The sequence below is a fragment of the Camelina sativa genome, chromosome 9, assembly GCF_000633955.1.
Source record: "Camelina sativa cultivar DH55 chromosome 9, Cs, whole genome shotgun sequence".
Taxonomy (NCBI): domain Eukaryota; kingdom Viridiplantae; phylum Streptophyta; class Magnoliopsida; order Brassicales; family Brassicaceae; genus Camelina; species Camelina sativa.
The window spans coordinates 629,394-641,537 of record NC_025693.1 but is presented as its reverse complement, the minus strand read 5'-3'; the positions used below and the strand labels follow the sequence as shown (position 1 = coordinate 641,537).

At 37.4% G+C, this 12,144-nt stretch overlaps 3 protein-coding genes and 2 pseudogenes across 4 annotated transcripts in view; 3 read left to right on the top strand and 2 right to left on the bottom strand.

Moving 5' to 3' along the window:
• The window catches only part of LOC104710086 (putative clathrin assembly protein At2g01600), a 4,172-nt gene extending 3,147 nt beyond the window's left edge, over positions 1-1,025 (bottom strand). Inside the window, exons 1-4 of the mRNA XM_010426630.2 lie at positions 702-1,025; positions 529-598; positions 333-430; positions 60-223 (exon numbers count right to left, since the gene is read on the bottom strand). Of these exons, the coding sequence (XP_010424932.1) occupies positions 60-223; positions 333-430; positions 529-598; positions 702-791 (422 nt within the window). The 5' untranslated portion in view covers positions 792-1,025. The remainder of the gene's footprint in view (positions 1-59; positions 224-332; positions 431-528; positions 599-701) is intronic.
• Positions 1,796-2,696, bottom strand: LOC104710084 (probable NAD(P)H dehydrogenase subunit CRR3, chloroplastic). Of its 2 annotated transcripts, none has more exons than XM_010426627.2 (3): positions 2,380-2,696; positions 2,154-2,290; positions 1,796-2,035 (listed from the first exon to the last, which is right to left on the bottom strand). In XM_010426627.2, exons 1-3 carry the CDS (start codon positions 2,640-2,642, stop codon positions 1,911-1,913), a joined length of 525 nt encoding a protein of 174 aa, XP_010424929.1. In that variant the 5' UTR covers positions 2,643-2,696; the 3' UTR covers positions 1,796-1,910. The 2 variants fall into 2 exon arrangements, with proteins under 2 accessions (XP_010424929.1, XP_010424930.1); XM_010426628.1 differs by having other exon boundaries at positions 1,943-2,035; positions 2,150-2,290.
• Positions 3,035-3,910, top strand: LOC104710083. Its single transcript, XM_010426626.1, has one exon. The coding sequence runs from the start codon at positions 3,266-3,268 to the stop codon at positions 3,839-3,841; it is 576 nt and encodes a 191-aa protein (XP_010424928.1). The 5' UTR covers positions 3,035-3,265; the 3' UTR covers positions 3,842-3,910.
• Positions 6,280-9,634, top strand: LOC104714870 (annotated as a pseudogene).
• LOC109125183 lies at positions 9,693-11,747 on the top strand (annotated as a pseudogene).

The following is a 12,144-nucleotide window of genomic DNA, read 5'->3' as shown; positions in this document are numbered from 1 at the left end:
TAACTTTAACACTCTATTAGGAACCACTTAAGATTCTAACACAGATACACACAAATGAAGCAGAAACACTAAATTTGAGTTTACCAATAGGGCTTGAATCATCCTTGAAGTTAGAAAGCTGCAGAATTCGCCCTCTCTGCGAAAAATTTAATAGCTCCTCTCTGAATGTTGGATCTCCTTCCCTTAGAAGCCGATGAATAACAATTAGTGTTTTCAGGGCAACCTATTGAAACAACCCAATAGAGAATAGAGATAAAAGTGATCAGTTCATGAACTAATCCAGATACTTTACTAAAACAGACGATTTCAAGAACTAAGGAGGAAATAAGTACCGTCCAATTTCTGGTTTTGTGCAAACGGCGAGAAAGGGCGTGAATGCAATAAGCAACATCTGCTCGAGCACGAGTCACTGATGTTGCCGCGAAGATTTCTGCAACAACAATAGAAAGAAATCAATCATTCTCAGAGAAGAATTCCGAATTGAAAAAATCAGATCCAAGGAGTTCCTAATGAAAAAAAATTACTCACTTCTGAGATGGCGATCTTTGGGAGGACACTCGACATGATTCGTAGCTTTAACTATGGCAACATCTAATTCCTTTAATTCAAGAAACCAAAACCGAATCAATCAGAGACTGAAAACAAAATCAATAGTTTTAGAGAAGAATAAAAAAGAGACAAAATCGGAGAAGGGAGCGTACGGCGTAATCGCTGTTGACTCGGACTAAGCCGACTTTGGTGGAGTCTTTTAGGGCTCCATAAGCTTTTCTCCATGACTGAAGCGTTCCCATCGGAAAAAAAGACGTTAGAAGGGATACTCGTTCAGATCTCTCTCTCTCTCTCTCTACGAAACTCGGAGATGACGTGTCTCAATCTAGAACCACCTTCTTATATAATATTCCCGAGAAAAGCTCCGGAAGAAATCACGAGAAATCACAGAGAGAGACTAACCGATGACAGAGAGAAAGAAAGAGAAACAAAGTGAAGAAGGCAAATTAAAAAAAGGGGGACGCGAGGTTTTACACTACTTGCTCCGTTTCCATTTTAATTTTCTTTTATTTTTTTCTTTATTTAAAGTCAATTTATTCAGACTTGATAAAATAAATAGAGTCAAATTTTGAATTTTCTCTATGTTTATAAAATTTATTGAATAGTATTATTTGACTAGACAAAACTAAAATAAGGAAACAACAAACAAGGCAGGATTTTAATTAAATATAATTAAAGTAGAAAATCCGAATAATATTGTGTTTGATGAAATGGGGGAATCATAATTAAAGGTCACGCAAAAGCATAAAACGGTAATGATATGTGTATATCTGGAAAAATCTGACAGTACTAAATGACCTAACTTCTACTCATCAATAAAACAATTCGAATCTGCTCCTCTGGATTATCCCATCTGTTATATCAACCCTTTTTTTATACATAAAATCCCAAAGCCATGTGTTCTATTAGTTATTTCAATAATACATATATATATATATATATTCTAAATATGTTTAACTATATAATACAGTCATCAGTCATCAGATTATTATTAGATTACAGATGTGAGAGTGAGAAGTGTTGGCCACCTACCGCTAACTATCTAAAATGGCCAGCTTCATATTCTAAATTTGTTTGACTCAAACGTCAACAATCAGTGGAGTTCACAGCTACAAACCGGTTTTGATAGCGGCGGTGATGAGAAGTGAAATGCCATTTTGTAACGACTTTCTAATTATAGCTGAAGCAGAGAGCTGCAAGAAGATTATAACTTTCTGTTTATGCATACACCATTTTCTAACCAAGATTTGTAGAAGCTATATATATATCAAGATATCAATCATATATGATCCATTATATCATCATACTGTATATCACAGTAAAAGGAAAAGTAACGAGACATGGATTGTAGCTAGTAGAATTCACATGATCAAGTCATCAAGTAACGGGAGGCTAAAAGGGAGTTTAATAGCTCCACAAGCTACGAGCAGAGACATAATCCATATGGGAAGAATCCACTGTATTGTAAACATCAATACTGGTTTCCCTGCAAAGTACATCAATCTATTACTGATATATGATTAAGCCAACGCTATCATATGGAATTTAGATGTGATGATGATTAATCAGCATGAGATTAATATATTTTAAATCACTTAACTGACCGGAGGAACGAAGCTTAGTCTCCGTTTGAGCTACGAAGATTTCGCCGATCTCTCGCAGCTTCTTTTCAATTTTTCCTTCGAATTTATTAGTGTGGCCTAATAGAAGCTCATCAAACACTGTATTCATATCCATTTCCCTTTCAGACAGAAAAACAAAGATAACAAATATCATCAACATGGCACAGTTACGAGATTATAAGTACAATCATAAAAGACTTGTCTTTACCCTTCGGAATCACGATATGATCCAGAACCGAACGCTCGCTCGATCTGAGCTATCGAAGGCTTGTTGTTGCCTCGCCGTTGTAATTTCCGTAATTGCTGGTTTTGGTTTCCCATTTGTTTGCTCACTTTGATAAGTTTTGCCGGTTTCTTCGACGACGGTGATGAAGAAGAAGGAAGTGGAGACGGTGAGTCATTAGCTAGAGACGCCATTGGAGTCGTTGAAGCTCTGGTGGTAACGGAGAAGATGGTGGATAAGACCGCCATTGCCCCCTCCTCCTCAGTCCTCACTTGTGTGGTTTGAATTTTTTTTACTTTACGAGCAGGAAGGTTTCTATATTTATCCTCTTCAATTCCCCCAGCCAATTAAAACTTGAGAACATGCCACGTCAGCTAATACAAACCTTGAGTTTTGTTTTCTTTCTATTCTTGGTTATGATATATTTCATGTCTCTTCAAATACGCAACTTCCCTTTCTATAGAAAATACGATTAAAGTCTAAACCGATTTCTTAAACTAGAAAAGGTAATAGTTTACGTGTAAGTTTGTTACAACATTGTGTTGATTTACATGTGAATTGAGTGAAGATTTGGGTTACTTGAAGAAGCCTTTTTCTAACACAACAAAAGGAGAAGGAGAAAGGTGTGTGTGTACCACCTTCCATGACTTGAAAAGGATTTAAAATATTCATTTTTAACATACATCAATCATTTTCCCAAAGGCTAATCGTTCTAAACCAAACACCACCACCCACTCTTAAACTACATTACCAAATCAATTAAAAAGGGAAACCATATAAGACACACCAGAAGAATATATGTGATCCACCACTAGAGAGAAGCTTTGAAGCTATTCAATACAAAAAAAAAAAAAAAGAACATCCATTGGTAATGGCAGATTCCGACATAGAGACGAGTAGCAACCACAATAGCAACAGCAACACAAGCCATTCAACTGCATCGACCACAAGCATTCACGTTACAGCCCTCGACGGTATCGTAAGTGCTAATTCTCTCTTCACGGTTGCAGTCTTTGTCGGAATCTCCTTCGACCAACCACAGGATCTCAGCCTCACGGACAGAACCGAGTGCAGTGCAGGACGAGACGTGGAACGCGACCTAGTTGTGTTTGAAGTCATCTCATTTGCCTTCTTCCTCTTCTCCTCCCTCGTGGCTCAAGGAATGAAGCTAGCCATCAACCTTTTGAACAGCAAAGAAACGGACGAAGTGTTTAAAGCAAATATCAATAGTGATGTGCTTCGCTTCGGTGTGCTTGGTGCAGCTGGTGGATCTATCTTGGGATGTGTATTTCTCCTGTTGTCAATTGTTGATGTCATTCAGCTTCGTATTGGGCTACTCTCTTGCGGCAGTGCTTTGGCGATACATACCGTGTTGGCGCTTGTTGTCTTGGTCTCTTCTGCTCTCAGTATTTATATCTTCACTGTGTTCTACTCTTTCAGGAAATAATTGAGATCTTTAAGAACCTGATAGTGGTGGAATAAGCGATATAAGTATATACATATGTCTGTTCGCTAATGTTTAATGACGTAAAGCAAACATATATCATATATGTATGTGCTGATAAGATTGTTACCAAGAATGTAAATCTCTGGTCATTCTTTTGCAAAACCACAACGCCAGCGCGACCAGCAATGAAAAGAGCTCAAAGGTAAAACTAAGTTCTGGAATAGCTCATCTGATCATTAGAGCATGATAACAACTTGTTCAAACTCAATGGAGTTGACTAAAACTCTGAGGTTCAAGGCTTCAAGGAAATAACCAATTCTATCAAAGAAGACAAGCCAATAACTGCATATTAAAGTATGTGGTATACTAGTAAAAACTTGATACAGTCATACAGGAACCTAAAACAGATGGGGAGGCCAAAACATTTGAAGTAATTAGGTTAACCTCTGTCAACTGTAATATACAATACAAACATAAACAGCAAGATCATAAAAAAACAAAAAAAAAGAGGTAATCCTTACGGTTGAACAATATCTGAGCTTAGATGTGATTTGTCTTTAGCATTCAAAGTATATTGAAGATACCAAATTGATTCAAGGGTTAAGAGAACAAGGAAAGCAACACACAATATACACAAAGAATCATACAGAATTTTGACAAAGACCACAACAGCATTTTCCAAAATTTTCTAATAAGAAAGAAGTCACTTGTCAAAAACAGAGCCTGGGACTGGAGAGAGTTTAAAAAAAAAAAAAACCAAAACTATTTCTAAAAGTCCTTTTGTTTCACAATCTTTGGAACCACTAAGCTTCAACACAAGTATGGCATTTTGAAATCGGAATCCTCAGCTAATTGTAACCCTCTAACTCCCAAAATCCTATGATCCAGCGATAACCTAAAACTTCACAAACAAATTTTAAGAGTACCTGAGCTAGAATTCGAGACGAGATTCAGCGACTTTGTGGAACTCCCTCTTTGACGCCAATCACGCCATTGTTATCGAAGCTCTCTCTCACTCGAGCCCCTCTCGCTTTGAACCCTTTCTGCGGTGCTGCTTCTATAATTAAAACTGCCCTTAGTCCTTTAATAGCTTATACGACAGCGTTTTACTTTTTAAGTAAGGGACGGTGATAGCTAAACGGCGTCGGTTATTCACTCGTTACATCGTGTCATAAGACTTGACTTGGCATTAACATTTACAGATTCAGTCCACGTTACATTTACATACATATGATTATATCTGCAAATAGTATATAAGAATATGATTTGATGTCAACTTGATGACTTGGAATGATGGATGACTAATTGACTATGATCTATTTCTGGTAAATCCAAGAGATTTTTTTGTTCTTTTAGTTTTTAAATACGTTACCAAAACAAGAAGCTACTTAATCAAATCATGTTTGACTTTCGTGCATTCTTGATGTTCTAGAAAATTAGTATATATTAGTATGGTATAAAATACGTTTAACATTAGATTATTGAATCCTTTTTTGAAAAGAAAAAAAATGGCTTTAAAGCATTTTTACCCATTTGAAGTTTTAAATCAAAACCCAAAAACAAATAGTTGATGTTAGTATTCGTGCAAATTCTTTTTTTTAAAACGTCGAATAGGGTCTTTTTATGAATTTCCATTTCTACACCATCAGCTATACGTTTGTGAACGTTTGAGTCAAACAAATTTAGAATATGAAGCTGGCCATTTTAGATAGTTAGCGGTAGGTGGCCAATATTTCTCACTCTCACATCTGTAATCCAGTAATCTAATAATCTTTAAAACTGATGACCGATGACTGTATTATATTAAACATATTTAGACTATATATGTATTATTGAAATAACTAAATAAAAGTATAGAACACATGGCTTTGGGATTTTATGTATAAAAAAGGGTTGATATTAACAGATGGGATAATCCAAAGGAGCAGATTCGAATTGTTTTATTGATGAGTAGAAGTTAGGTCATTAGTACTATCAGATTTTTCCAGATATACACATATCATTACCGTTTTATGCTTTTGCGTGACCTTTTATTATGATTCCCCCATTTCATCAAACACAATATTATTCCGATTTTCTACAGTAGTTATATTTTATATCCTCTAGTTAAATAATATTCAATAAATTTTATAAACATAGAGAAAATTCAAAATTTGACTCTATTTTTATTTTATCAAGTCTGAATAAATTGACTTTTAATATTCAAGAAATAAAGAAAAAAAAATTAAAACGCGAACGGAACCTCGCATCCCCTTTTTTTTTAATTTGCTTTCTTCACTTTGTTTTTCTTTCTTTCTCTCTGTCATCGGTTAGTCTCGTGATTTTTCCCGGAGCTTTTCTCGGGAAAAATTATATAAATCTATCTAAGAAGGTGGTTCTAGATTGCGACACGTCATTTCCGAGTTTCGTAGAGAGAGAGATCTGAACGAGTCTTCCTCCTAACGTCTTTCTTTCGATGGGAACGCTTCAGTCATGGAGAAAAGCTTATGGAGCCCTAAAAGACTCCACCAAAGTCGGCTTAGTCCGAGTCAACAGCGATTACGCCGTTCGCTCCCTTTCCGATTTTGTCTCTTTCTTCTTCTTCTCTAAACTATTGATTTTGTTTTCAGTCTCTGACGGATTCGGTTTTTGGTTTCTTGAATTAAGGAATTAGATGTTGCCATAGTTAAAGCTACGAATCGAGTGTCCTCCCAAAGATCGCCATCTCAGAAGTGAGTTATTGGGAATAATTTCTTAGATCTGATTTTTTTCCAATTGGGAATTCTTCTCTGAGAATGATTGATTGTTTCAGAAATCTTCGCGGCAACATCAGTGACTCGTGCTCGAGCAGATGTTGCTTATTGCATTCACGCCCTTTCTTGCCGTTTACATAAAACCAGAAATTGGACGGTACTTATTTCATCCTTAGTTCTTGAAATCGTGTGATTTGGCTTAAGTTCATGAACTGATCTCTATTGGGTTGTTTGGGCATCAGGTTGCCCTGAAAACACTAATTGTTATTCATCGGCTTCTAAGGGAAGGTGATCCAACATTCAGAGAGGAGCTATTAAACTTTTCGTAGAGAGGACGAATTCTGCAGCTTTCTAACTTCAAGGATGATTCAAGCCCTATTGGTAAACTAAAATTTTAGCGTTTCTGCTTCGTTTGTGTGTATATGTGTTGGAATCATAAGTGGTTCCTAATAGAGTGTTAAGGTTAATTGGAAGGTTTCTTTTACAGCCTGGGATTGTTCAGCTTGGGTACGTACTTATGCATTATTCCTCGAGGAACGGCTTGAATGCTTCAGGGTTTTAAAATATGATACTGAAGCAGAACGTCTTCCTAAATCTACCCCAGGCCAGGATAAGGTATCAATCTTTCGTTAACTCTCTCTTTTTTATCATTTGTGTTCCTACCTCCTTTTCTTTTCTGATGGTTTCGGTTTTGCATATTGCAAGATGGCCAGGGGTACAGTAGAACCAAGGATTTAGACGGTGAAGAACTCTTGCCAGCTTTGCAGTAGCTTCTATATCGTCTCATTGGTTGCAGGGTACTGTTTCTGATCTTATTTGTTTCTGTTGTTGATATTATGTTGCGGCACTTGATGATCAATGGACTGTCTTGTCCCTTTGTTTCTTTTTTTTTCAGCCAGAAGGCGCTGCTAACCACAATCATGTTATACAATATGCACTTGCTCTGGTACGTAACAATGTCTTGCTCTGCAAAAGCTTTCTGTTCCATATAGAAAAATAACACTTGAAAATTTCTAAACCTTTTATTTTATCGTATGATAGGTGTTGAAAGAGAGTTTTAAAGTCTATTGTGCTATCAATGATGGAATCATCAATCTCATTGACAAGGTAGGTCTAGTTTGTCTACCATCATAGTTATTACGTCTCTCTATCTGCCTTCCTTTTTCCCTGCTTACTTTGTATGTATATATATATATTACAGTTCTTTGAAATGCCAAAACATGAAGCCATCAATTCCCTTGATATATACAAGCGTGCGGGTCAGCAGGTGTGTTGTTGGACTGTATTTGTTGGTATATATTTTCACTTGTCACACTTTTTTGTATGACAGGATACATGTTTTTTTTTTTCAGGCACGAAGCCTTTCTGATTTCTATGAAGCCTGCAAAGGATTGGAACTTGCGAGGACTTTTCAGTTTCCTGTTCTAAGAGAGGTACTACCGAATGAGATAACTTCTGATAAAGTTAGTTGACAGCCATTGCTTGTTTCTATTACTTAATACATTATTTTATGTTATTTTCTCAGCCTCCACAATCTTTTCTGACAACAATGGAGAAGTATATTAAAGAAGCACCACGGGTTGTTGATGTCCCAGCCGAACCACTGGTATGTATTCGTATTTCTCATATTAGTGATTCAATATTTTTGGTCTTTTCGCCTTTTTTTCTTTTCTTTCTGTGTCTTATGTGCTAATGGAGTTTTCTACATTCAGCTTCTAACGTATAGGCTGGATGATGGACTGACTGCCGAAGATACTGAACCGTCACATGAAGAACGTGAAATGTTACCTTCAGATGATGTGGTTGTTGTATCTGAAGAGACAGAACCTTCTCCCCCACCTCCTCCTTCAGCCAGCACTCATAACTTCATTGATACTGATGATCTACTAGTGAAATTTCTATCATGATGGCTTTATAATTTTAGTTTCAATTCTGTTTCTTACTGCGATTCTTATTCTCAACTTCTCTTTGTTCAACTTTTACCATAGGGTCTGAACAGTGCTGCTCCTGATGCATCTGTGATCGAAGACAGAAATGCACTTGCGTTAGCCATTATTTCAACTGATGGTGAGCTTTCTTGTTAGACCATCTGCCAGTCTGGAGAGGGTGTAACTGTCTTTTTTTTTCTTTATTTCGCTAATTCATTTTTGTTCTCTCTATTTCCAGCTAATCCTTCAATGCCTCGTTTTGGTCAAGCAATTGATTACGATCCTACAGGATGGGAGCTTGCCTTGGTGATAGCACCTAGCAGTGATATCTCTGCAGCCACTGAGAGGAAATTGGTAAGCATTATTCCCTTTTGTTATTCATAATGCCATATGCTAAAACAGTAGATCACAAAAATGAACACCAGTTAGTAGTTGGTAGCTCAGTTTATAAATCTTTAGACTAGGAATCTTGTTACAAGCAAATTAGTAATGAAAGAGTCATCACATGCATTTTATTATTAAAATTGTAACCTTGCTTCTGCGAGATGATTGAGATCTGTAACGCCGCCACTTGTTTTTTTTCTTTGAACAGTTGAAGGATGTTTCGACTTTACTGCGCCGGGAACATGCTTCAACAGTTCGCTATTTCTCTAACACTAATCGAGCTCCTCTGAACAGAGAAGGTAACTTTTGATCCTCCTGATGTAGAAATTTTTCGTATTGCTCTTTTGTATGGTTCTTTGGTTAGTATCTGTGAGACTCTCTGCTTGTTGCTTCAGCTTTTTTTCTTTTTTTTTTTGTTATGGTCTTCAGATACCGTTAATGCCCTTCTTGGCCATTCCCCACTGGAGAGGATTACCAAATGTATCACCAGCACTGTAAGTTTGTTGCTCTTCTATGTAGCTGTGTTGCAGTGTCTCTTCTCATTGAATCATGTTTACTAGTTAGCAGAAACCTTACGAGTTTTATGTGGCCTTGATGTCGTTATTTTCATTGTGTAGGTACCAGTGTCCAGTTTTTCAACTGCGACAACTAATCTAAGCAGTGCAATGGGAAGGCCAATGTTTGGAAAAGATTTTTCATGGTTCAGTCTCATTCTCTTACTATGTGGCCTTAGCTGTCTGCTTGTATAGATTCTTTTTATTCCTAACTATAAGCTTACTTTTTTCTGCATACCAGTTCAACGCAATCAGCTAGAGGATTTTCATCGGGTTCAGGTAGTCAGCCTTTAAATTTGTTTTATGAGCTTTTCTTCACTTTACTCTTGTAGTTTCCACCTTGCTCTTACATACACAGTCAGCTTGTATATACTAATTCTGTATCTTGGAAACGGTTTAAGGGCTTTATTGCAAAATCCCTGCTAAGACAGTTGCATTGCTTAAACAATTGTGTAATTGAGAATTCTAAATGGTATGAGCTTTACATTGGTTCAATTTACCTAGAATTTCTGAAAACGTGTTTTAGATCTGCCTCCTCATCAAGAGATCGGGATGCCTTCTCTCTCGCCAACAATGACTGAGGTATGGACCTTTGTTTACCTCTTGATCAAAACTTACTTTCGTTTATCTTTACGTTCTAATAAGCTGTTTTCCTAATTTCCGGGGTAACATTGCCAGGTGGCTGAAAAAAGAAGGTGATAAAGTTGCTCCTGGGGAAGTACTCTGTGAAGTTGAAACTGTAATGTCGATCTTGATTGATTCTACTCTCCGTATTTTTATGTTCATGTTTTGGAAATAATTCTAACTAGGTTATCTTCTGTAGGACAAAGCAACCGTCGAAATGGAATGCATGGAAGAGGGCTATCTCGCCAAGATTGTAAAGGAGGAGGGTTCAAAAGAAATTCAAGTCGGCGAGGTATGAAAATTGTCTGGTTTCTGTAGAGTTATGTATTACCATGGTTTCTCATGGGACTCGGGGTATTTGTTTTAGGATCCACAGTTCATTTGTGGAAATGTTTAATGGAATTATTTGGATCATGTCAAATTTCTTTTGCCTTCAAGTAGGTGATTGCTATTACAGTTGAAGATGAAGAGGACATAGGAAAGTAAGATTACACCCCATCATCTACTGCTGATGCCGCTCCTACTTAAGCAGAACCAGCTCCTACCCCACCAAAGGAAGAGAAGGTTGAACAGCCATCAACGCCTCCTGAACCGAAGGCTTCCAAGCCTAGCGCACCTCCCACAGGAGATCGTGTTTTTGCTAGTCCTCTTGCGAGAAAGTTGGCTGAAGATAATAATGTCAGTATCACATTGTTCTAGGAATTCTTTTTTTTACCTAATCTTCCAGCTTATACTTTCTTCTCGTTTACTTTAAAAAAAAATCAGGTGCCTCACATTAAGGGCACAGGTCCTGAAGGACGCACAGTGAAGGCAGATATCGATGAATACTTAGGTATCAGTCACTCCTTGACTCTTCGTTTCCTTTCTTTCTCTTTCAGACCTTTCTTGCCTCTGTTTACAGTATATCACTCATCCTTGTGTCCTACTACATCTTCCAATGGTGCAGCTTCAGGTGGTAAAGGAGCTACTGCGAAGCCATCTAAATCTACTGATTCTAAGGCCCCAGCTTTGGACTATGTTGACATCCCTCATTCTCAGATACGAAAGGTAAAACCTATATAACCCTTGCAGCCTTGTTACGCCAGTTTCAAAAGGTTCAAGGATTCTGAAACCTCTTTAACTTTATAATTTTGACAGGTCACAGCCTCACGTTTGGCATTCTCAAAGCAAACTATCCCTCACTATTATTTGACCGTAGATACATGTGTTGACAAACTTATGGGGTAAGTATAAAGTTTTGAATGATATATTTTGAGTCGCTGTCAATTGGTAAGCTAGACAAACCGAGTTTTGTATATGCAGTTTGAGGAGTCAGCTTAATTCTTTCCAAGAGGCTTCTGGTGGGAAACGGATATCTGTCAATGATCTTGTTGTTAAGGTACATCTTGCTTGTGTATACTTTACATGTGTATACTTTACATGCAAGCCAACAGATCTTCTAATAAACCATACCGTCATCATGCTTTTTAGGCTGCTGCATTAGCTCTCAGGAAAGTTCCTCAGTGCAATAGTTCATGGACTGATGATTACATCCGCCAGTAAGTACATCGACAACCTTTTGAATATGAATGGGTTAGCAAACAGCTTAACCTTTCTCTACAGGTTTAAAAATGTGAACATCAACGTCGCAGTGCAGACAGAAAACGGGCTATATGTCCCTGTTGTGAAGGTGTGTGCAATATAGTGTGGAACCCGTCGCTGTAGCACGAACTTCATATTGCTGAATTATATCAAATTCTTGATTCCAGGATGCAGACAAGAAGGGTCTGTCCACAATTGGAGAAGAAGTTCGGTAATTGGCTCAAAAAGCAAGAGAGAACAGCTTAAAGCCAGAAGATTATGAGGTGAGAGAATTTTATTAGCTTAACTCACTAGTCATATCTTTCAATAAACAGGCTAATAATCTCGCTTTCTCAGGGAGGAACATTTACGGTTTCTAACTTGGGAGGACCGTTTGGCATCAAGGAATTCTGTGCAGTCGTTACTCCACCACAAGCAGCAATTCTAGCAATTGGATCCGGTATGCTCTTCTCTCTCTCACACTGTAGAACAGAGTTTTTGTGACTGAAACTAGATACAAA

Bases quoted from the DNA above. Each gene is read 5' to 3' on its own strand.
- LOC104710084 (XM_010426627.2), bottom strand. From the start codon at position 2,642: ATGGCGGTCTTATCCACCATCTTCTCCGTTACCACCAGAGCTTCAACG. The intron at 2,291-2,379 runs GTAAAGACAAGT...TCTGTCTGAAAG, and splicing joins TCATATCGTGATTCCGAAGG to GGAAATGGATATGAATACAG. The intron at 2,036-2,153 runs GTCAGTTAAGTG...TGTACTTTGCAG, and splicing joins GACTAAGCTTCGTTCCTCCG to GGAAACCAGTATTGATGTTT.
- LOC104710083 (XM_010426626.1), top strand. From the start codon at position 3,266: ATGGCAGATTCCGACATAGAGACGAGTAGCAACCACAATAGCAACAGC.